Source organism: Harmonia axyridis, chromosome 3, assembly GCF_914767665.1.
Source record: "Harmonia axyridis chromosome 3, icHarAxyr1.1, whole genome shotgun sequence".
Taxonomy (NCBI): Eukaryota; Metazoa; Arthropoda; class Insecta; order Coleoptera; family Coccinellidae; genus Harmonia; species Harmonia axyridis.
In genome coordinates, this window is record NC_059503.1 from 30,270,963 (window position 1) to 30,297,572 (window position 26,610).

Genomic DNA, 26,610 nt, shown 5'->3' on the forward strand with positions numbered 1-26,610 from the left:
TTTTATCATTTATTATAAAGGCTATGAATTAGATTGATAATTTCTCAAATAAATGCAATAAGAATTTAACAAAGTCTGTATTTGCTAGTAATTATCAACATCTGGTAACAATATATTTATCTTCTTTGCTGAGCTTATCATTTAACTTTACATCATTCTTACATTCATTAACATTTTTTATCACAGTTTTTTTATTTGGGCAATCCACTACATCAACATTTTTTTCATATTTTATTGATTTGTGGTAGTGTTTAAACCTAGGATAAATCATCTTGCCTATAATTAAATCCACAATTACTTCTTCGAGCAATAATGCAAGAATTAAATTGACACTAGCCATTATCAAGAGTTGGATTCTGATGTCAAGGTCTGTAGGGAGATTAATTTCTAGTGCTTGTACCACCCAGGAAGGTGGAATCAATGTAATATAAATACAAATCAAGGTAGTAATGATTAAAACGCTGGTGAATTTCTTATTTGTGTATAAAGGTTGACGGTAAGGTTTGCCTTTTGAGAATACTATAGCCATAGTTATGTACTGAAACATAGATATCACGAAAGTGGAGAAATTCTCCTGGCACATACTGATATCTGTAACATGCGAAACATAAGAAAATGGTTTATACCAACTGAATGTTCTAATGAAATAAAAAGCAAAAATTTGAAAACCTACTGACAACAACATAAACAGAGTCATAGACATTAGGGGAACAAAAGATAAAATAGAGTTAAGTGGGGCTTTGTGGTGAAGTTTCTCACAAGCTTCCGTATTTCCAAAGAAGGTGGCAAGATTGAGCTGTAAGAAAATATCCATGAATAGGAATTGCATAGATGACAAGTTGCAATCTATCCCATAGAGAATAACAGTGCAGAAGAACTCGGCAAGGCTTCCACATACTATGAACTTGAACACCCCAAAAGAGGTAAGGAGTGCTGCTCTGCCCTCTCTTATTACCATAGAAACACAAGATATGTTATGTTGTTTAGATGTGAAGGGTGCTGCTATACTTGCTTCTGCTTCAGATAGGGATATTCCAAGATGAGCTGCTTTCAGCGCTGCACAGTCGTTAGCTCCATCACCACACATTGCTGAAAAAATATGTTTGATCAATTCCATTTGTATAATCCTTCGAGTTGGATATTATTTTTATCATACAAGAATAATTCAATAAGAAATGCAGTGGAGATGAAAGGGTGAACTTTTATGTGAAGAGAATAGTTATTTATAATACAAGTGCAGAAGGCATTGATATTCTTCCACGAGTTCAAAATTCAAAAACGAGCCACGAAGTGGCGAGTTTTGGAATGAACGAGTGGTAGAATGAGCCTTCTGTACGAGTATTATACATTATTTTCTCTAATTCATTGCATTTTCATTGAAATTAATGAAATATTTCCATAAATTTCATTTAGTGATTTTTGCATTGAAAAATGTTGGTTGGCAGAACTGATTTCTTTAAGGCAATTTGATTAATTGACAGATAAAGCCGTGGCGGAAAGTTCAGAGTACCAACATAGAATAATAAAATATAACCATGAAAACTGTGCGTTTCTGATATATTCTCGCACGATTTTGTTCTACAAGATGTGGAAGAATGAACGGAATAACCACAGAATTAGAGAAACATAATTCTATTCTAAATTTTGAAGAACACATTATTAATTACATAATAATAGTAAGAACAAATTAATGATCATTATATCTGTAAAATAATTTTGCAATCATCAAGTTTACCCACTCAAGTAGTAAGATCTGCTAACCTACGTAATATCCAATATTCTTGAGCTCCTCTATAAGTTGTTGCTTTTGGTGTGAGGACATTCTTGCAAAAACAATTCCTTTCTTTATGATGTGTGGAATACTTCTGGGAAAGTGCTCTATAATATTAGCCCAAGAATTTCCTGTTACAACAAACTGGTATTTTTTACAGATAATTTCAACGTCTCTCATTTCATGAAAATAACCCTCACTGATGCTTTTACTGACTTTCTGAAATGATACTCCAGATAAGATAAATGTAAACTGAAAAAAGGAGGTTTTTCTAAAGATCTGAAAGAACTCACATAGCTGTCTCTATCAAAAGAATTGTATCTAATTTTTGGTCCTTCTTTCAAAGAATTGGTGACTAAAACTTCTACTATTGAGGAATTTTTATCAACTATTCCACATTCTTTACCTACACTAACTGCCGTTTGTATGTTGTCTCCTGAAAATTTGATCAAGAGTTTTTATTCTGGTATTCTTTAATTTTGAAATGATAAAAATTTTACTGTTGCTATGAAATTATTATCAACCACCTGTGATCATTTTAATCTTCAGTCCTGCATTTTTGAGCGTTTTTATAGTTCCTGCAGTTTGAACTTTCAACCTGTTCTCCAGAATTATCAAACCGCTGAAGATTAAATCCTTCTCGATATCCTCTCTAGAAAATTTGGAAACTTCACTTTCTTCGACATTTAATGTTCTAGTGCCCATTGCTATGACTCTATAACCTGAAATTATAAAAGTGAATTTATTTTTTTATTGGCCTGAAAAATTTCTTTACCTTTTGTAGTGAACATTTTCAACTTGAGAAAAATATCATCTGGTACTGTTTTAGGATTTGAGAGCATTACAATCGCTTCTGGTGATCCTTTACAAAAGATTTCAAAACATGAACCTTCTGAACTGTCTTTGCAAATAACACTAGTTCTTTGAAGAGAAGATATGAAAGGAAACTGGGCATATATCTGGATGTCATAAGTACTCTAGAAGGTTTTATGATTAGAGAAGTTGACTATGTGGACTTATAACTTACATTATCAGTGATAGGATGATTAGGATAGACTATTGCTTCTGGTATCAATAATTTTCCTTTTGAATCATCATTACAATATTTTTTGTAAATCCAATTGGTAGAATTGAACATCTTGAAAGGTCATAAAAATAAGTGAGAATTATTGATTTAGGAAGTGAAATATTACATTACCTTTAAATCTAATGGATATCCACACAACTTCCCATCAATAATGCTCAAAGAATGGCAAGTGAGCATTCCTTTGTACAATGGGATTTCTACTCTCATTGAAGCTATGTCTTTTATAGGAAGATCGAATTTATTATTATTGACAGGTAAAACTCCCCACATATCGAGCTCGTCTTCTGTTAATGTTCCTGTCTACAAACATTAATATTTAGTGCTAGTTTAACTTTGAATAAATAATCACCTTATCGAAGCATACACAATCAACAGATCCAGAAACGTTGATAACTTTAGAGTTTATGCAGTAAATGTTGTTCTTTTTTAGCCTGTCTATTGCATAGAGTTTTCCTACTGTCATGGCTATAGGAAGTGCTGGTGGTATTGCTATGGTAACTAAATCTAGTGCCTTAATGGCGATATCAATGAAAGGTAATTTTCTGGATAACTGAAAAATAAGTTTTTGAAGGTTTAGATAATAACGGAAAGCTTTGCATGAGGAGAGGTTAATAAAAAATTATTAACATCACACATACTTCAAGCAGTATATGTTAAATACTGGATCGTGAGAAGAGAATCATAATTAGAGTAACATTCTTATTTTTACCTTTGTCACCACTGTATAAAAAAAACCTAACATAGCGATGACAACAAGTATTCCTATGAATTTATAACTGTCTTGGTCGAATTTGAAATCAGCTGGTGGTGGATATAACATACTTCTAACAAGTTCTCCTTTTGTTGTTAAGTAACCTGTTCGAAGCACAAGAGCTAAGGTTTCTCTATTGCCTGAAAAAGCATTTCATACAAATAGTGCAAGACATATTAATTATTCAATTTGAGAGTGAATGGAATATTTCAGTTAGCTTCAAATTTATTTAACTCTTCTGGTTTTTATTACTTTCTTGGGGAAACTTTATATTAAGAAATTTATGTCTTCAAAATCTGATAACCCCAATTTTTTTCACAGACTCATTGATGATAGTATAGTGTATTCTGAAACATTCTTTTTTACTTACCACAAAATTTGGTTTGTAAGACCGTGGTGCCAGAAAATAATGTATTATTTGAATCTTCTGTTACCCTGTAATAGTTATTGTCATTCGCTAATGATGTTTTATGAACAGGAACTGATTCTCCTGAAAAAAGAATGAAGCCTTAGTCTTGATAAGGACAAAAGACAGTTTTATGCCTATTTTTAATAACTTTTTTTACGTACCTGTAAGCAAACTTTCATTAACTATACAATTTCCTTTTAGCAAAACAGCATCACACTGCATCTTACATCCTTCTGATGGTATGGCAATCAGATCCCCAGGTACAAGTTCAGAGGTTTTTATGTCTTCAAAAAAATTGCTACCCCTACATACGGTAACTGTGTCTTCTGTAAAAACTGTCCCTTTCAAATTTCTTTGATTCTGGAAAATACATTTATCTCATTATTACGAAATTGTTTTGAAAGATCCTGTACTTACAGTCCTTGTTTGTATGATGGAAGATGAGATACCATATATTGACATGATAACAATGGCTATTCCATAGTATAAATAATTTTCTGCAACCCATAGCAAAACGCTGAAAACTTGAAATATATAGAATGGGGTTAATGCTTCTAGCACAAATAGTGTAAGGATGCCTTGGACTGGTATATTGATTTCATTGGAACCATAAATTGTCCTTCTGAAATTTAAAAGAGGTTGTTAGTATATCGACGTTGGTATTTCGCATTTTTACTTTGAGTTTTGTTCTTCTTTTGTCATTCCATTTTGTTGATGCAAGTCGGAATTTAGCATGCCTTGGTCTAAGCCTACCATTCTATAGAATAACTTATCCTTTGGATCCCATATGTACACCATTTTCTTGCATTTTATTGTACGGATTTCTTTCAGTTCTAAACGAACATTTTTAGAATGTATTTGCAAAAAGTTTATTTTTCTTACCTAAAGTTTTCCCATTTTCTAAGTGTACCGTTACCAAACGCTTGCTAGTTACGAAACCACTATTGGTGTTCTGACTCTCTTCTTTACTAAAACATAGGATTATGTCACAATTTCAATGGCACTTAATGTATTAATGATTGTTAGAATATCAAAAGAAATTTATTTGAAAAATTTGTTACTAAATGAAATCGAATTTTTTCTAATGAATGTTAAAAAATCTTCAGGAAAGGATGTTTATCTTCAAATGAAATTTGATAGAATAAGAGGCTTGGTGCTGTTGCAGTTTCAAATATGGATGTCAGATTTATACTGGTTATCAAAATGTGGGTATATGTGGTGATTCAAGGAGATCCAGAAATTTAACGGTTTCACATGCTTAACATGTACCCTAGATACACAGACTTATAATGTTCTGAAAAGCATTTTGGGTGTGAAAATTTTCAAATTGGATATAAAACTTTTTTTTTTTAGAAGAAATTAATGCAAATCTTCCTCTACCTTCTGTAAACTGGAACCAATAATGTCTTTTAGGCAACGATTTTTAATAAAGTATACTATTGGATCCTGATTTGTACAGAAAAAAAGATGAACAGCCTTGGGTTTTTTATTTATATTTTTGCACAACATTTAGATTGTCCACTAACCAGGTAATGTATGTATACATAAAGCGCCAGATGAAATAGGATCTCCTCTCGAAACGGAAATGTGGATAATTTCTAACTAAATCTGGTGAAAATATCACAAAAACCTTCTAACCCAGCATGTTACAAGTTTCCAAATTATGAAGACTACGTGGATAATTTTCATACATATCAAAGGATAATTTGAGCACCTAATATGACACCTATATTGAATTCAGCAGGTACTTCCATTTTTAGCAAAAGGGGAGACAAAGCTCAACATGTGAAGTGGACTGAAGTCAAAACAATTTTTTTTTGAATATCAAAAAAAAAATTTTAAATTCGAATCACATACAAAAAAAATTCCGTGCATTGATGATTGGCATTGTGCCCTTTATAATAGGCAAATGAGTTATAAATAATTTATTCAAAACACTGCTCAACTCTATTTGAAATGTTAGTTTCAGAGTATTTTCAATTAGGTACCCTAAATTTTTGCATGTATGAAACAAGTGGACAGATATCAAAGGTGTAATATGAGTGGTTGGCCATTAGATTAAATTAGATTTAATTGAGGAGGTTTCGTTTCATTGATGCGACCCAATGGTCTATTGTGCCCCCCATCAAAGCTATTCTCTCCATAATGTGATTTATAGCTCGCCTTCCAGTTCCAGAGTTCTAATGAACTCCAATATCTGGGATGGCTTCAACGAGGCCAATTCCTCACTTCTACAAGTTTCGTGTCCAAAGCAGGTTTTGCGTTGGCTAGCGATGGCGAGGCATTCCGTCACCAGGTGATCCGGAGTTTCTTCATCATCCCCACAGAATCTGCACTCGTCATTTTCTGTTAAACCCATAAAATGAGGTGTTTCCTAAGGCGACAATGCACTGTGTGGAATCCAGTGTAGCATGTTCAAAGTAGATATTGAATTCATTACACTGAATTATGTTTTTTTTTTCATGGCAATAACGACATTCCTCTAATAAGTGTAAAAATATGGATTTCGAAGTTTTGAGGAAAAAACTCAAAAATATAAGTAGTACTGCCTTGTAAATATTGAAATTACATGAAGCGTTCTGAAGAGTTGTATGAAATGAACAAAATCAGACTGCTGATTTCCAAGTTATGAGTAGGTATCAGATGTTCAGACCAATTTTCATGAATCGCTCTGTACCTCTGAAACTAACAGTCCCAATGTAAACAAACACAAGTTTGGTTTTAGAAGAGTAAAGTGTGTCTTTCTAGCTGCTTGTGTACTTCAGCCTTCGAACTATCTTTTTAAATTATGTACCTACTATAGCAAACTCTACCTACTACTTCTGGAAGACTTACAGAGCTTTAACGACTCCGATTCAGTGAAATAATAATAAAATACTCTACCAAAATGAGCATGGTGTAGAGTACCTATTTCAGAGAAAGTGTGCTAAAGCACTCTACTACTAATTATACTTATGTAAACCATGCTTTAGCCAGACAATTCCTTTCATCACCTAAGATTTTTGATCCTTGCAGTCGTTAGATCTATAGATGCGCCACTTACGATGAGCCTAATTTTATTCTTGACATGAATTTTTATTATATTAATTCATACCATAATTAAAATAGTATTTTATTTTTAACTTTGTTATGATAAATATTTCTCCGTACTGATAAATTGAATTTATATAAAAAGAAAATAATTGTACATATAAATTTTTCCATACTTCAGCATACCTGCTTATTTCAACTAATGGCATACATTACCTTTGTACTTCCACATGAATCGTTCTGATGTCCTTCACATAATATGTTTTAAATTTAGATTTATATGTATCCTAGAAGAAATTCATCATATAAATACGGGTGATTCAAAATTTATTTTTCTTATCATTAAGTACGAGATATTAGTCACAAGTCGTTCTGAGTAAACCTAGAGGAAATCATCACAATTGTAACTGAATTACTGACCGATAATTGATCAATTTTTTATAGCACATTACTGCGATGAGGAAATGTATACCTACAACTATCAGCACTTTTTCTGCAACAGCCAAGTCACTTTTAGAATGCGTTGAAGAAAGTTTGATATGAGGATACCAATGGAAGTATAAACGTAAAAGACCTATGCTCAAGAAGTAGAGGCAATGCGTCAGGTAATTCTTGTATTTACTAAGTCTAAAACCAATAATCTCCTGAAAAAAAAAAACGAATCAAATGTAAGTCAAAATTATTCGGTTGCTTTTCCCCTTCGAAATTACCAACTGTTCATCTTCTGCACAAGATATTTTTTGGGTAGACGGAGGTTGACAAAAATATCCTTCTTGTTTGGACGTTTGGTTGATAGCATTGACATCTGAAAGAAAAACTTGCGTTAAGACTGTAGGAAAAAATTACCTATGTAGTGCCATAGTATAAGGAAAGGATAGTAAGCCAACCGCCGTTTGACGGCAAGGAAATAGTCACCAGGGGTCGCTACTGTAGTTGGATTTGGAGAAGTAACTCGATAATAGATGGCACTGAATCATGAGCTATAGATGGCGCAGAAATAATACGATAATTCATTCAGTGGCGTGGTTGAAAAGGGATCGCATGACATTGCCAACAATTTTTATGTTATTATTAAGTTATCACAAATACACGCCACTGGCGTAAATTCTTATTACAGAGCAGAAAAAATATTGAAATATAGAAATCTTCTGACCACTCTATTTCAAATATTTTAGTTCTTCAAAATAACACCGATTTTTTCAGAGGGCTCCACTTTACGGAACAATTTTTGACAGTAAAATTCGAGTAAAACGTGAGTACAACTAGATGGCCCTCAACATCAACAAAATCGAAAAAAGCACTACACTGGCTTACTATCCTTTCCTTATACTCTGGTAGTGCCTATGTAGGTATAATAATCAGTGAACTTCAGAGAGTTAAAATATTCGATGGCCACCAAGGCCTCCGGATTTAACATCGTTAGGTTTTTCCGTTGGTAACATTGAAAGAACAACATTTATCAATTTGAAAAAAATCTAACGGTGCTATCTGAAGTTCACAAGTTATTAAAGATAGGCACTTGGTTGATTTGTCGTGTGACACTGAAATTTTTCATGATTTTTATGGTTTGATGAGGAATTTAAATATTATGTCATATATTTTTGGAAAGGGAAAAATTAGCCATTTTATTCATTATAGAAACTGTTATTGATTACATTTCAAAAAACACAAGTTTGTATTATGATTTCAAAACTGATGGCAATAAAAAATAAATCATTCCAAAAATGAATTCTACTAAAAAAGTGCCTGTAAAACATTTTTGTTTCATGTTTATAGCACCAATAGTGAAGAAGTTATGAGAAATTTTCATTTCACGTCGTTTTCCAATTTTCTCTTATAGCTTGAAAATAGTTGATAAAATAAATTTATGAGGTTGCGGTTTTCAAAAAAGGAGCCAGAAAATGTGGGGTTCATTTCTTCTATGATAGCTCAGAGGGATTCTGAGTTACCCTCGCTACACAACGAATTTGGGACACCCTATACATGGTATTTTATTAATTTATTCGATGTAACATCAATAATAATAGAGTTTTTTGAGACCGGCTTATTCCTTGAAATTTTTATGAAAATCTATTGAAGCTTTCAACAATGATATCGGTTGGAAGTTTTTGACAAAATGCATAAAACATTATTTTTGAGCGTTTGTTGCCCGAGCAGAATTGCTATATTATTCCATCAAAAAACATCCTCATTTATATCCACTAATCCCTCTCTTTTAATCATCACATGTTTAACAAAGCACGTTTCTAATTTTGTGTAAACTTAGATGATAACGTAACTCAAATTGATCATTAGGTACAGAACCTCAAGGGATTTCTTATCGTCCATAACATTTCGATAATTTTAAGAAAAAAAAGTCCTTTTAAATTTGAGCCCGCAAACGTTTTGTTTTCAATATACAGGGTGTTTCTTGCAGTCCTACTTTTTTGTGATGATTATACCAGTTTATCGAATATTTATCAATCCGAGCTACAGATTGGGTAAATAAGTACCAAAATTTATAATCAATTTATAGTTTACTTTAGACTTAAGTAAAGAGACAACGTATTTCTTAAGGGTGCAAAAAGTCTTGTTTTATTAACTGACTTTGCGCCCCTACAATTTGACGCCCCGGCAAAATGTCCGGTATGCCGCTCCTGGCGGCGGCCCTGAAGCGGGACTATTCCAGAAAAAATATCTTCCTGTAGATAAGCATTCAAAATTAGCATATCACATAATGAAAACTTCAAAATGCAATATCTGCGTCAAATTTAAGTCGAATATTTTGTGAAGAGAAGGTGCTATGAAAAAAAATTGAAAAAACTCCAACACCCAGTATCTCGAAAACTAAGCGTTTGCTGGTCATTGTTTATAGGAATTTTTTTCTCAAAATGATCGGAGGAATTTGTTATTTTCGTTTGTATCTCCAATTCAGAAACACCCAGTAAAGATCTTTTGGAAATGCCTATAATAGTGTCATTTAGTTTGTTGTTCCATTTTTTTATTCATTTGAAGTGTATTTTGAATTGCAGGTAAAGGGTGTTTTTTTTTTGAGGTATATAACTTCAAGTTGGCATTACTGTTCATGATGGCGACCGATTTAATAGCTGTCAAATGATTTATTCTCAGTTTGGTTTGGCAATTCATCATGAATAGACTCACGCCTGAACAACGCTTGCAAATAGTGCAATTTTATTTCGAAAATAATAGTTCTGTGCGGAATACGTATCGCGCACTACGTCCATTTTATGTTCGACAAAATCGTCCATCAGAGCAGTTAATTCGATTAACCATGGAACGTTTTCGCACCACGTTTACTCTTATTGATAACTCGCATCCCCAGAGACGCCGTACGGTGCGTACAGAAGAAGCTATTACTGCTGTAGAGCCATAGTATAAGGAATGAATCCTTATACTATGGTAGAGCGTAGCATTGAGGAATACCCGAATGAGTCTATCTGCCATCGAGCACAGGAATTGGATCTGTGTCCATCCACTTTACGGAAGGTTTTTTGCGGAAGGATCTTGGTTTGCGTGCTTACAAAATCCAACTCGTGCAAAAATTGAAGCCAAACGATCATCAAGTAAGGAGTAGATTCGTCGAATGGGCCCAAAATGAGATTGCCGTTGTGTTCCCGATTTTCATAAGCGAATTTTGTTTAGCGATGAAGCGCACTTCTGGTTGAATGGCTACGTCAACAAACAAAATTGCCGCATTTGGAGTGAAGCTAATCCTCAAGTGTATGTCGAAACACCGTTACATCCAGAAAAACTGACTGTTTGGTGCGCTTTATGGGCTGGTGGAATCATTGGTCCGTACTTCTTCAGAAACGATGATGGCCAGAACGTTACAGTCAATGGTGATCGGTATAGAGCCATGATTACTAACTTTTTCATTCCTGAATTGAACAACTATGATGTCTAGGAGCTGTGGTTCCAACAAGACGGCGCAGCATGTTACACAGCTCATGCCACAATCGATTTATTGAAAGACACGTTTGGTGACCGCCTAATTTCACGTTTTGGACCTGTAAATTGGCCTCCAAGATCTTGTGATTTAACACCGGTAGAATACTTTCTGTGGGGCTATGTAAAGTCATTGGTCTATGCGGATAAGCCACAAACCCTTGACCATTTGGAAGACAACATTCGCCTTGTTATTGCAGATATACGGCCACAAATGTTGGAAAAAGTCATCGAATATTGGACGTCCAGATTGGACTACATCCGAGGCAGTCGTGGCGATCATATGCCAGAAATCATATTAAAAATGTAATTCCACAATATTATCTTGCGGACAAATAAAATTCATGTCAATCGAATAATCCATCGTTGTTTTATTGCATTTTAAAGTTCTATAGCTCTAAAAAAACACCCTTTAGAATTGCTTGTGTGTATTATTTCGGTACGGGCCTACTTTCATTGATCAATTAGCATTTCTTTTTTGACATAAAATATACCGCATATTAAGATGCATCTTACTGCATATCCTTGATACTTGCAAGGTAATCTAGCTTGCATTGCATCACAGCTTTTTTGCTCCATCTTGCTAATTTCCATATTGATGCAGGCCAAACCTGTAGGTAGGTATGTCATAATATTTACTTTTTGAATAGGTAGATACTGCTTATCAATTCTGAAATTCCTCAGTGAGTTTTTCTGTTGTGAAATTTAAATTTAACAACGTTATTATTCAATGAGTGTCGACTCTTCAAAATTCATTGTGGAACTCGAAGCAGATTTTACACAACGATTTATATTTATGTATCTAGGTAAAAAGAAATAACCAAGAGTTCATTAATTCAACGGTTTGGTATTCTGTCTTTAAAATCACTGTATTCTCAAGCTAGGATACATGAACAGAATACCAGAGAAAGTGTTAGATGAATCGATGTGAAATTTCCACAGAGCCAAAAAAACAAAAATTTATTTCTATTGATGAATAAATTATTGTAGTCCCTCCCCTCAAAATTTTCATAATATACGTTTTGGCATGAGTAGAAAAGATTGAAAGGAAAGCACGGATGAGAAGTCGGGATCTCGTCATTTATAAGCCAATCGCGCCCTTGGAGACAGAACTGTGTGTTGTTTTACAGGGTGATTCACGAAGACCGATGGTTACAATATTCCAATCCAACAAAAAACAGCAAAAGCTCCCTTGCCGTTCATTTGGCCACCGGTTTGATCGTGACCGTTTCCACTTGACGTTGTCGTAAGTGATCTACTTTTCATCATGCGTCATTCTGTTACGATTTAAAATTCGTTTTAATTTTTTCAATTGTTTTGGTTTGGAAACTCGAATAATATAAACAATACCTAAGCAAAATCCACAACACAAAATTCAAAGCTTGTGATTCGTGAGAATATTTTGACAACAATTTTTGATTCTATGATGAAAAAAAATCCAATCTGACGAACATTTTATGAGGTAATTTCACTGCTATGATGAATATACCATAGTATTATTATTTTTTGATCAAAAGGGCTTTAAACTTCTCAGCGATATTATTATTTAGTTTTGTTTCATACCTTCCCATTCGTAGTAAACCATGCATTTTTTTTCCTTACAATTCTTGAAATTTTCTGAGTTTGAAGGAAATAATGAATAATGGTCTAAACTGTAGTGTTTTTACTTTGAACTATGAATCATTTGAAATAATGAGCCTAGAAACTTCTATCTATAAAGATTGTACTTCAATTTTCAAAGATTTCTTTTTGGTCAACAATTTTTCAGGTATATCATTCTCAATTATGGTTTTATTTTTCAAAATTTCAGATAGAATTAGACCAAATTTTTGTCATCGGAAACTACCCAGTTCAAAGTCACGCAGTTAAGTTTTTTTCCAGCTGCGATAATAACGAATGAAGTATATTTTATTGCCACTTCTTATCTAACTTTACCGAAGATAAAGGTTATGAATATTTAATTTGAAACGAAATATCTAGTCGTTAAACCTCGTGCCTTAATATTTGTCATACTTTCTTTCAGGAAATGGTATATTTCGTGAAATAGATGTAAAGTAAACAATTATGCTTCTAAATAAAAACATGACTTAAACCAATCATCAATAATTAATGAATCCTATCATTTACAACGATTGAAAAAATAACGTTATTATTAGGTACTGTAGGTAATTTACTAAATCCATCAAATACAACAATAATTGTAGCTTGATAATCGGAGATTGATATTAATTCAATCAACTAATAAGAAACGATCAGATATCTCATTACCGATGATCAAACATAAAACTGTATGTATTCTCAGTAATCCATCAAGTATTTACAGAGAAAACTTATTCCCCCCACCTTCAAACTATAAGTTTCCAAATGATACAAATGAAAAATTGTACAATACACGATACTTTACCTACATCAGGCATGAATTCGTTACTTTATCTCCCACCCAAAAAAAAATTATATATTTGGATATTAAGACGATGAAGAGCCATCTCGAAATTCACAAAGAATATTAAATCACCATAAGAAATATACATTATAGGCGAAAGTTCTTTCGACCACGTCGACAGGGTGGAAAAATTCCCTCAAAACATAAATTATACCTTAATTCATTTTCATTGATTTGATGATGACGAAAATCCAACTTGAAATTCATGCTGAATAGGCGACTATGCTTTCGAATTTTGAGGTGGTCTCAAACGATTCGATTCACTGATGAAAAATTCTAGGTCAAAATTGGTTGTGTCCTTCCGACAAAATCCGTGCGATGGTTGTATAAAATTATGTTTTTTAAAAATTAAAAAATGCTTATCCGCTCGAACTGAAATTTGAAAATCAATAGCAAAATAATGAAACGAACGTTCATGCGAATTTTTTTGAGGATCATATTCTTGACATAAATCTCAAGTTAAAATTTTCTGAACTGACATGCTATGAAAATATAAAATGACTCAACTTTTCAATATGTCACTTCACTTTTTGATACACTTTTCTGGAGGAAATGAATAAATATAAAAATAATAAATCGGTGCAGCATCAAAGATTCGATTTTTGCTTTTTCTATATATATGCCATTATATGCCGGCAACCAGAGCCATCGCTAGCCAAACTACCACCCTAGGCACCAGTGGCGTACCCAGACATAAGCTTTGGGGGGGGTGGGGGATAAAGAAAAAAAATGGTTTTTCGTTTCCGAAGTCCTTTGAATTCACAGATACTTCTTGAGATTGATTTTTACCTGTCGAAGTGTAAGCTGTTATATTCAAACGTAAAAGACTTGAAGATTCGCCTGCATAAATTTTCATTCTTTTGAAGAAGTTTTCTAAAAAAGTTTGCATACTCATAATAAGATTTTCTAAAAAAGTTTGCTTACACATAATAAGATTGTGATATATAAGGTTGTGACTTATAATGGATGTTCCTCCTGGGAGGGATATATCCCCTTATCCCCCCTTGTGTACGCCACTGCTAGGCACATACCCTATTTGCACCCTAACAGAAGGAAACTCTGCAGAATGAAAAACTTGACGGCATCTCTTTGAAAAATGTTGATAATAAGACAAAAAACAATACCTAATTTCCAACCTCTACAAAAAATTTAATTCATTTTAGGATTGCTAAGCAAATAACCTTCGTCATTTCTCTTCACAGGAATTACTTGCATTATACTCTGATATGTTTGAGTAGATACAGTTTTTCTATTTCGCTGACTATAACATCTTCAAAATCCCTATTAAGGTATTTCCTAAAGGAACAAATCCTACTGAAATCATAATTCCTTTTTCGTCATTATTCGCAATACAAATAACTAAATTCAAAACTATTTGGTATACAGGGCCGGCGCGAGTGATTTTTCGGAGTCCCTACTCATAACCAGGATAACACCAACATTGGCTTCCAAATAATTCGAAAACAAAGAAATAAATAATGATTTTATTCCTCTTTCAATGAAGGTAATAGGGAATTCTGTTTATATTGGTTGGGCTGCCATGTGTTATACGTGTATTATACAGGCGGCTTGGAGATTTTCATTGTAGAAAATGTTGACAAACGCAGCGGAGCGGAACAACATTACGTTGTTCTTAAGAATCAAGAATGCAATATGAAAAGGCGGCCAGCGAACTGAGACGAATTACCCAATTGCAGTTCTTGTGATGAGTTGATTGAGCAGCAGTCTCTATGTCACTACAATGTCCCCACAGAAAATATTCGGTACACGAAACCTTTCGGAATATGGAGGAATGTGATGAATTCCATACTCTTGTGGACCGATCTGGATCCTCCAGAACGATGATTGTCGTCAAGTTGTGCTAGTATGTTCACATAAAGGGAAACCAGTGCTCCAGATGTATATTTCTGTCTTTTAGATAGATGAAAGTTGAAGCGGCAGTAAAAGTACGAGTATCGCCAAAAGTAATTTAGCTGCTGATGCATCTATCTCTGTAAGAATTAATGTTATAAAATCTCGACATGTGTCACAAAGTAATCTTTCAAGAAAAATATCTATGTTTCCAACGATTTCTTAATCAAATCGCAGAAACGTCAACAACTTTGACAACGAAGAGAGGTATCGACCAACTTCGAGCTTAACCTCGAGACCGAAAGTCCAAAAATGGACACTACGAAGCCTCCTCTCCCTACAGCTGTCGCTCCCAAACCGAAGGCTGCGAAAAAACCGAAGAAAACGACCAACCAGAAAAAACCAAAGATCCAGCCTTCTGAACCAAAACAATTATCCCCCATATCAAAGAAAGATAAGCCTGCGAACCCCAAACAGAAGCTCTACGAATTGTACGAAAATTTCCAAAGCTACAACCACAAGCGCGCTGACGCAGAAATAAAGATGGCAGAACAGAAGCAGCTGGAAGTGCTGAGGGACATGCTGGTCAAGGGTTTTGCCGTTAAAAATTTAGAGTCCTTACACAGAGCGCTTCTGCTATCACCTGACAAAAAAAAAGTTTCCGGTAAAATCAACGATAGAGGTGACGGCTTAAAGTTTGGCCTATCTGAAAAGACTGTAGTACCAGGTAAAAACAAAACGGCTATCAAACCAGGAAGTTCTCTACTGAAAAAGACAAAGCCGCTGAAGAAGGCCTCTGTGAGGAAAAATTGAAATTCATCATTGAATCATTGCTTTTCATTATCGTTCGATTAAAACTTCATTTCGTGATTTGTAGACTTTCATATCATTTTGTGTTGATTAGAGGTAATGCTGAATATCGTTTAAGGTTAAAACCAAGTTTGTCTTCAAGTGCGTATAGATTCTTTGTTCTTTCGATTTATTTAAAAATCGTACTCAATGGAGTGGCCATAAAAAAATATAATCAAGCTTATCGACCTAAATCTTAATTGGGGATCCATGACAAAATGACCATTTTAAAAAACTCTGAAACTAGATGCCTTTTGGAGGAAATAAAGCGGGATATCCGCTGTTATGTGCAAAAAAAAAGGTCGGCAAGCACAGATTTGGTTTTTCTCTTTTCTTCCTTCATCACTAAGAGCAGGTTCACATTACAATCGCTCAACGCGCGTTTACAAGTACATGCATTTTATTCAAAGCGAACACATTAAAAGCGCGTTTTTATGAATCGCGCTCTGGATGCTGGGAATAAATAAAGGGTTTTTTTTTTAAAGCTATAGAACTTTGAATTGCAATAAAACAACGACGGATTATACGATTGACATGAGTTTTATTTATCCGCAAGATAATTTTGTGGCATTACATTTTAAATATGATTTCCAACATTTGTGGCAGTATACCGGCAATAACACGGCGAATGTTGTCTTCCAAATGGTCAAGGGTTTGTGGTTTATCCGCATAGACCAATGACTTTACATTGCCCCACAGAAAGTAGTCTAGTGGTGTTAAATCACAAGATTTCGGAGGCCAATTCACAGGTCCAAAACGTGAAATTAGGCGGTCACCAAACGTGTCTTTCAATAAATCGATTGTGGCACGAGCTGTGTGACATGTTGCGCCGTCGTTTTGGAACCACAGCTCCTGGACATCATGGTTGTTCAATTCAGGAATGAAAAAGTTAGTAATCATGGCTCTATACTGATCACCATTGACTGTAACGTTATGGCCATCATCGTTTTGAAGAAGTACGGACCAAACAGTCAGTTTTTCTGGATGTAACGGTGTTTCGACATACACTTGAGGATTAGCTTCAATCCAAATGCGGCAGTTTTGTTTGTTGACGTAGCCATTCAACCAGAAGTGCGCTTCATCGCTAAACAAAATAAAATAGACGTAGTGCGCGATACGTATTCCGCACAGAATCATTATTTTCGAAATAAAATTGCACTATTTGCAAGCTTTGTTCAGGCGTGAGTCTATTCATGATGAATTACCAAATCAAACTGAGAAATAATCACTTGACAGCTGTTAAATCGGTCGCCAACAGTAATACCAACTTAAAGTTATATACCTCGAAAAAAAACACTCGTTACATATACTTGTAAACATCATGCGTTGTCAAAACGCGCGTTGAGCGCTTGTCATCTGAACCTACTCTGACGAGAGACATGAATGAACTGAAAGTTCAGTGGTTGTTCACGGGTTTCTTATTGAGTGTTTGTTAATGTATACGCACTCTTCAATATTTCTTATGTTAAATAATCTAGTTTCAAACACCTCATGGCCAGACCGGCATGGGAGAGTAGAATTTTATTCATCCTTTTAACATCCTTCAATTCTGATTACTTTCTTATGCATATTTTCTACACTCTGTATCTATAACAAAGTAGAATTTCAATGTGTTAAGAGGTATTACCACCACGTGGCTTATCGCGTATCAGTCAAACTTTGGTACCCATTCATTTCCCCAGTAGTCATTAGTGCTCCTGCGATAACCAAACTTAGTTGAGTGTACGAAGTTGTACATTCACTTTATCTTCTTTCTCTTTTCGAAGCAAATAAAAAGAGTGCACTGTACGATGGTCGATAATTTTTTTCGCAAAATCATAATTTTACCTCTTTTGTAATGATTTTAGTAGGTTTTTTTTCACGAATATTTTAAAAATATATCAGTGCTTTGTACATCGGGTGTCCCAAATTTGTTGTCTAGTGAGGGGATCTCAGAATCCCTTTGAACTTTTAAAGAAATGAATGGCACATTTTCGGGCTCGATTTTTGAGAGAATTAATTTGGTGGAAACCGCAACCTCATAAATTCAATTGTTTCCAAGTTATGAGAGAAAATCTGAAAATTGCATGAAATGAAAAGTTCTCATAACTTCTTTATTATTGGTGGCATTGGTACTACCAACATGAAACAAACTCATCCTACAGGCACTTCTTTTAGAAGGATCTACTGGAAATTTTAATCAAGCTTGAAATAGTTATACAGAGTGAAACACCTCGATGGCCTATTAGACGTTGATGGAAAATTAATAATAATTTTGTGCTGAAAAATTGCGTACCTACTGGAGTTTCAGAGAATGATCTTTCTTCCTGAAATATTTTCAGATATTCACAACTTCATATTTTATACCGGAAGCAGACTATACTACTTTCTTATTTCAAATGACAACCAGTATATTATTGCATGATTTTTTTTAACACTCGCTCATTCATGAGCCATTTGCACCCATGGAAATCACATATACCGGGTGGTTCAAAAGTTTGGAAACAGTGAATTTAGTTCGCGCACAGGCTGAAAATCGGAATTCTGATACTGGAACTCTTTGGTAATTTCGCCCGAGGTATTTCGATACCTCGGGCCAATCAGATTTCAGACTCAAAAGGGCCTTATACAAGATATGAGGCCCAACTTTGAAATTTCAAATTGAAACACATATTTTTATTGCAGATTCGTATTCAGCGGGAAATTTCACATCCGAATTCGTTGAAACCAAAATTTTTTTGTAGTTTTTTGGGCCCTATGCAGCGTTTTTTGTTCAAAAATCATTCAGATCAAGATGCAAAAATTCATATTCTGATACTGAGGTGCTTAGCAATTTTTCTCGTTGAATCGATTGAACCCATCAGATTTTGGCTGCAAAAGGGCCTTATACGAGATAAAAGATGTGTTTGCATTTGAAATTTCAAAGTTGGGGCTGAAGTTGATCTGAATGAACGCCCCGGATTTTTTAACAAAAAACGCTGCTCAGGACCCAAAAAACAACGAAAAATTTTGGTTTCAACGAATTCGGATGTGAAATTTCTCGCTGAATACGAATCTGCAATAAAAAGATTGGTTTGCATTCGAAATTTCGAAGTTGGGCATCATATCTCGTATAATGCCCTTTTTGGTCCAAAATCTGATGGGCCCATTCGATTCCTCGGGCGAATAGACTAAAGACCCCAGTATCAGAATCACGATTTTCCACCTGTGCGCGAAATGAACTCACCGTTTCCTGACTTTTGAACCATACGGTATAATATATACATACGAGTAAATTATACAGATATGTGGTCTCTAAAGATTCAATTGACGTATGAATGAGCGAGTTGACAAAACCTAAGATGCATAGAATACCTGGTGTGTCTACTTATACCTGTAAAACTTTCAGACAAAACGGGAGATTTTTCGGATTTATACTTACTTGATTTCGAGGGATCGCGGGCTTTTCAGATGGCGCATACATCATTTACATTTGACATTTCTCTCAATTCTCGACTCTTGTGAACCAAGGGCGTAGATCTTTTTTTTCTTGGGGAGGGATAATCGAAAAAAAATTTTTGATGACAACTTTTATTCATATCTGTAATGTTAGAAAAAGAAGTTTGATAACGAAGTTTGAACCAAATTACTCGAAATAATTTTTGTTGTTACTAATTCGGTTGTTCTTACCTTGTTCTCAAATAAGAGTTACGAAGGAAAATGAGAAATTACTTGGATAATTTTGAGAAAAAAAAGTTTCATGAATATGAGCCCACAAAGGCTTTGCTTTCAATATACAGGTTGTTTCTAGTGTGTCGTACAGTTTATCAGATATTCATTAATCTTCGCTACAGATTAGGTAAATAAATACCAAAACTTATAATTAATGCATTCATTAGAGCTTACTAGCTGAATCTTTATAATAATTTGGATTTTCCTGAGGATTACTAGAGATTTTTCTCGAAATAGATAGCAGATACGACAAAACTATAACAAACCAAAAAGTGCAGTACTGGACCAGATTGGCCAATTCATATTAAATATCTTGTGAAGGGAAGGTTATACGAGAAAATAACTTGACTTCAACACATGTATCTCAAAATAAAATGTTTGGGGACTCATGTTATAGGACTTTTTTTCTTAAAATGATCCTAAAATCTGTCATTTTCATTTGTATCTCCAATTTAGGAGCACCGTGTAATTACCCCCAGTATCCCCCTATTTCTACGCTCTTGTCGTGAACTTTGAGTATAGAACAATAATATTTTATATTCTATGGTCTGTCATTATATTCCATTCATTTGAGTGAAAATTCGATATGAACTGAATTGTAATTTATTGTGAATGTTTGCAGTGTCTAAAATCAGTATTTCCTTTATAAACGGCACCAGGCAGATGCGGGAATTCGAAAAATTTTAAAGAGCGCCACCTTACAGCACTCTGGTGAAGCAGACCACCAAAGCAACAGGTGGGTCTCTCAAAAAGTCTGAAACAAAATCGAATCAGTAAACACACCAGGTATTCTATGCATCTTAACAAAACCCCTGACTTCATGTCATTGCTTTCTTAATTTTTTGAAATTTAAATAAAGTCGTGTAAATAATACTTATTGTTTAGGTCATGTCAGATTCATTAACCCAGAAGTTTTAATATCAACTTCAACTATTGGAGCAAAATACTATGTAGGTATTTCTTTCGAGAATTATGTGTACTGGTTGTACCTAAACAAATAAACTTGTGCATGTGCGGTATGTGAAGTGCAATAATAGAACTGCAGCAAACATATTTTTTTGTTGTTTTTCTGCTTTAAATAACAAGGTCATTAGCCGAAAGTGAGTCGAACTCAAACCAATAATAAAAACATACATATTAGCATAAATAAACAGGTTAGCCGGAGAAGCATCCCGTTACTGGTTTTCAAAAATGTCATTCGTTTCCAAGATATTGAGTTCTTCGACTCAATTCTTGAAATGGGACATCTTATATAATTTATTTTCATTAATTTGGAGATCTGATTCATTTGGTGACTATTGTTAAATTGTAATCAAGTAATATACAATAGGATATCCGATTTTAGAAACACCAACACTCCTCCATATCTCTAAAACGTTTTTTAAATTGGACACCCTATATATTACTTGATTACAATTATACAATAGACACAAAATGAACCAAATCTCCAAATAAATGAAAAATAATTATACTTTTTCACCAAAATGGCCTATTAGACGTTTATGTGAAACTAATCATAATTTTGTGCTGAGAATTTGAATACTGGAGTTTGAGACAACGATATTTCTCCCTATAATATTTTCAGATTTCTACAACTTCCGGTTATACCGGTAACAGACTACTACTTCCTTATTTCAAATGGCATATCCAGCATATTATTGCATCATTAGATAGATCTTCTAATGACAATTTTAGCAATATTCCATACCTTGAGAAAAAACTCAACTGTTAATGAGTTAATGAGATTATTATGAAAGAAATGGCGACGGTTAGAATATAATTTTATTTCGATATCGCCATTTTTCCAATTTTCGCTTATAAGTCGATAAGGTCGCCAAAACTAAATACCACTTTTGTTAGTTTCTCAGAAAAAGAGAGCGAGCCCTGAAGAGGTGACTTCAAATATCATTATCCAACTCACACAGATGTCCTTTTTTGTTAGCTAAGCGTTGATACCAAATACCCTGAATGAATACTAATATTATCTAATTTCTCCTTTAATTTCCGGTAATTTACCTATTATTTCAGTTTATTCTGGGTTTTCGCAATTGAATAACGATAATTATACCTATGAATCCTATCATTTAAATGAAGTTTACTACCGAATGGTATTCAACAATTGAGAAGAATCTAAATACCATAATACACTAGGGGAATAAATCAAAGGATCAAAATAAAATTCGAAATTTTAAGCGGTTTTTCAAATGGATGTATTTTCGATAACAATGGTCGTATCTCAATTTGAAAAGAAGCTTTTTGAAGCTTGAATTTTATAGTTTAGAGATCTCATGATGAAAAATTTTTTCAGAAACGTGTACCGCTCAATCCTAATGAATACAGTATCTGAAATTCGATCGAATTTTCAAAAAATTAAAGGACCACGCATTCTAACCATGTTAGGAAATCAAAAAAAAAATTCAAATTTTGCAAATTCGTTTTGAGAATAAACTGCCTTTTTTAAGCGTTGTAAAAGTTTTATAGATGAGAAGTTGAGATATGCAATTTCTGAAAAGCGAGTAGATCGATTTCGAAATTCCCTTGGGTATATCAACTTTATTTCGAATTTTATTTGGTTTCTATCATCAAGATCTTGGAATGAAATTACGGAATCTCATTAGAAATGATAATGACATGTTGAATTGATTTATTTGGAGTCAATAAAAAAAAATTGAAAAAGAAAAAAAATTTTTTCAATTTTCAAAAAATTTATTTCATGAATTCTGTTATTTTTCAGTTATGTTATTGATTCAAATGCAGAAAAAAAACTTAACAATTTAATTTCTTCATTTTGTTGGAGATTATGAACATTTGAATCGAAAATCGTGATCCTTTAATTTTTTGAAAATTCGATCGAATGAAACAAAAAAACCGCTCCATGGATTGAATTGAAATTCTCTGAGATTTCTGTGGTGATATTGAACTGTAAAACGCACACTCAACATTGATAATTTTTTTGATATTTTCAATTCAGCGCTTGATTATCCAAAAAGCCTCCAAAAGCCCTTTTTTATCAACTTTTCAAATTAATATAGAGAACGAAGAAAATTTTTTTCCGAAAATACCATAGCTACTTCTTGTAGAGAATTCATTCAAGATTTCGAAACATCCCCTAAATTTTCTGTGCAAACATTGATTGGTGAGATATTGATGGTTAAAGACAAAAAGGTCCTTTTCAATTTCAAAATTCGATATTTCAGAGAGAAATGCTATTTTCGAAATTTTGAAGAAAGGATATTGAAGCTGAATGAACAAGTTATCTCATCCATACAGTGGTTAAGTTGGAAAAAAAATTTCCAAGTCTGTGGGCCAAAAATAAAAACTGAAAAAATTTCGCAGAAATTTTAGATACTGTATTCATTAGGAATGAGCGGTACACGTTGCTTGAAAAATTTTTCCATCATGAGATCTCTAAACTATAAAATTCAAGCTTCAAAAAGCTTTTTTTTCAAATTGAGATACGACCATTGTTATCGAAAATACAGCCATTTGAAAAACCGCTTAAAATTTCGAATTTTGTATTTATTTTGATCCTTTAATTTATTCCACTAGTATATGATATACATATTTTGATAAGCATATACGTTCAACCGAAAAAAAATTCAAACTCTGGTAGTTCAATGGATTTGGTCCTCACTTGATGAAATTCATTATAAATGAAATAAAACAATGTACCTAATTTCTACGACTATTGTTTGTTACAATTGCCTTTTCGACATTAGTAGGTACAAATACTAGACAAGGGAAACCCGTTGAAAAATTGAGCGCTCCGTGCAGCAAACGAAATAAACAAAATTTCACCTTCAATATGCTGGACTTTCACCATAACTCAGCCGACAACAAATCATCGGTATACTGCCCGCACACCATGGAAAGCACCAACTGCGACACTAAACCATTTGCAGAGCGACGGACGTGATGATGGTTGGATTGGAGCACCTTGAAACGCTGGAGCAGATATTAATTGTCCCATTTTCCAATCTACGATAATGGTCCCCCACATTGGTACCTCAATTCAAATTGTTTTTAATGAAGAATTGGGGGACACAGAGGATATGTGAGTTTGGGGCTTTTTTGGCGGCGCTGCAAATTCCTCTACGCAATGTTGGAATAGGTACATGGGACGAAAATACAGGGTGACCACGAGAAACATTTACATTTAAGGAATAATAAAACAACATTAATTATTCAAGCTAATAAAGGGTGTTTTTTTAGAGCTATAGAACTTTAAATTGCAATAAAACAACGATGGATTATTCGATTAACATGAATTTTATTTATCCGCAAGAGAATCTTGTGACATTACATTTTTAATATGATTTTTGGCATATGACCGCCACGGCTGGCTCGGATGTAGTCCAATCTGGACGTCCAATTTTCGATGACTTTTTTCAACATTTGTGGCCGTATATCGGTAATAACACGGCGAATGTTGTCTTCCAAATGGTCAAGGGTTTGTGGCTTATCCGCATAGACCAATGACTTTACATAGTCACACAGAAAGTAGTCTAGCGGTGTTAAATCACAAGATCTTGGAGGCCAATTCACAGGTCCAAAACTTGAAATTAGGCGGTCACCAAACGTTTCTTTCAATAAATCGATTGTGGCACGAGCTGTGTGACATGTTGCGCCGTCTTGTTGGAACCACAGCTCCTGGACATCGTGGTTGTTCAATTAGGAAATGAAGAAGTTAGTAATCATGGCTCTATACCGATCACCATTGACTGTAACGTTCTGGCCATCATCGTTTTTGAAGAAGTACGGACCAATGATTCCACCAGCCCATAAAGCGCACCAAACAGTCAGTTTTTCTGGATGTAACGGTGTTTCGACATACACTTGAAGATTAGCTTTACTCCAAATGTGGCAGTTTTGTTTGTTTGTTCGTAGATATTCAACCAGAAGTGCGCTTCATCGCTAAACAAAATAAAATGGACGTAGTGCGCGATACGTATTCCGCACAGAACCATTATTTTCGAAATAAAATTGCACTATTTGCAAGCGTTGTTCAGGCGTGAGTCTATTCATGATGAATTACCAAACCAAGCTGAGAATAAATCACTTGACAGCTGTTGAATCGGTCGCCATCTTGAACAGTAATGTCAACTTAAAGTTATATACCTCGAAAAAAAACACCCGTTATTTATTTAACAACATTACATAGTTGTGGGTATACGTCATTTCATTTCCGTCCAAACGTGATCATTTTGTTAGTTATAATGGATACAGTTCTGTCAGTTACTTTCCATCTTCCGGTATACCACAGGGATCAAATCTTGGACGACTTTTATTAATTTTGTTCATTAATGATCTACAAGAGTTGATTCATTGAGGAAGGCTCTGTTTTGCCGATGACTTGAAACTGCTTTCTATCATAAGGAACTTTCACATCGTTCTTCTGAGTGATCAACACAAATCTGTACATTCAAGTTTTTTTTTCATTATATTACCCATAATTTTTAACCAAATTCATTATGATAGATCGACTAGGGGCTGCTCCATGCCGGCCGATGTTAAAGAACGCAAAATGTTCGTTGAGCTTCTGAAGGAAAAAGAAAAAAGTACGGTTTCCAAGTGTATATAAATATCAAAAGATATTACTTATCTGGTTAATGTTTCGGCAAAAATACCATCCACATAACCATTGTCGAACAGAAGATTTCCACTTTATTACGTAGGAATCAAAATCGAAAGTAACACAAGGAGAATGCACGTCATCGAGAGAGAGTAGCGATATGCCGGTTTCACCCTTATTAGGGATCATCAGTACCGCATAACTCTACCCAAGATGACGAACAAATGAAATAGCAGGTACCTTATTGAACCTTGTTGAGCTACTACCTCTGAGTCACCGATTCTAATAAACATCTCATATGTAAACACTCGTTGCTCTATCGACCACTGCTCCATTGTGACTGAAAACTAAAATGACCATTGTTTGAAAGGCGAATGAAAGAAATTAGACATAATGTCTGTGTCTAGCCGAAATTGTCGTCACAATACTTAATATAAATGTAACTGCATTAGTGTAACAATGGTCTTTTGTGGTACTTGTGCATACAACTTTCTCATTCATAGAGAATTCATTAGAGAATAAGAAAAGGAAGAAGAAATTAACGGTGTACAATATGATTTTATGTTTGTAACCCAGGTATAAAACTGGAAAAAAGGAAGTTGAGTGGAGTGAGTTACGATTCTACTCTGTTATCTGTGGTTACGAGGTAATGACCAGTTGAGTTAGTAGAGTGTTCAAGGATGTTTCCAAGTACTGTACCACTACCACAATAAAATTTTCGTCTGTCATCCATCAGTCTTTTAATAATCCCCACAAAAATGCGATACCCCAAACTTGTATGTATATGGCATATGTATATGATTAGCAATCCTATGTCCTTGAATATATCTCTGCATGACTGGTCATATATCATGTTCGTAAGAATTCTTATTGGCCTTTTCTATAACACGAATAGAGATTTTATATTTCCGGATCCATCGAAGATGATGCAAAATCTCAGTTTGGCTTTTATCTTTGCAGTTTTCAAGTTACCTTGACTTATTTGGTTTTTTTCATGTAATTTTGAAACCGTAAATTGCAGTTTAAATTTTTTCAAACAAATTTGATATTTTCCATTCGTGAAGCTTATCTATGTGTACTCTCAAAAATTGTGTATGCTCTGATAATTTATATTCTTCGTGATTAAGAGCTTTGGTATCGTTTTCTTCAATACCAGTTCTACTTGAAGTGAAAATCAACATCTTAGTTACTTCTCTATTCAAAAGAAGATTG

At 34.1% G+C, this 26,610-nt stretch overlaps 1 protein-coding gene across 4 annotated transcripts; it reads right to left on the reverse strand.

The window, feature by feature from the left end:
- Nucleotides 1–60: 60 nt before the first annotated feature.
- On the reverse strand, nt 61–23,777 carry LOC123675111 (polyamine-transporting ATPase 13A3). Of its 4 annotated transcripts, none has more exons than XM_045610361.1 (18): nt 23,625–23,777; nt 7,759–7,853; nt 7,525–7,692; nt 7,265–7,335; nt 4,901–4,986; nt 4,695–4,851; nt 4,436–4,640; nt 4,180–4,378; nt 3,980–4,099; nt 3,568–3,749; nt 3,208–3,408; nt 2,970–3,158; nt 2,799–2,909; nt 2,547–2,748; nt 2,299–2,493; nt 2,065–2,207; nt 1,762–1,990; nt 61–1,089 (listed from the first exon to the last, which is right to left on the reverse strand). In XM_045610361.1, the coding sequence occupies exons 1-18, from the start codon at nt 23,647–23,649 to the stop codon at nt 95–97; spliced, it is 3,573 nt and encodes a 1,190-aa protein (XP_045466317.1). In that variant the 5' UTR covers nt 23,650–23,777; the 3' UTR covers nt 61–94. The 4 variants fall into 4 exon arrangements, with proteins under 4 accessions (XP_045466317.1, XP_045466318.1, XP_045466319.1 ...); XM_045610364.1 differs by having other exon boundaries at nt 901–1,089; nt 1,766–1,990; XM_045610362.1 differs by lacking the exons at nt 7,759–7,853; nt 23,625–23,777 and having other exon boundaries at nt 4,901–4,981; nt 7,525–7,664.
- Nucleotides 23,778–26,610: the final 2,833 nt, after the last annotated feature.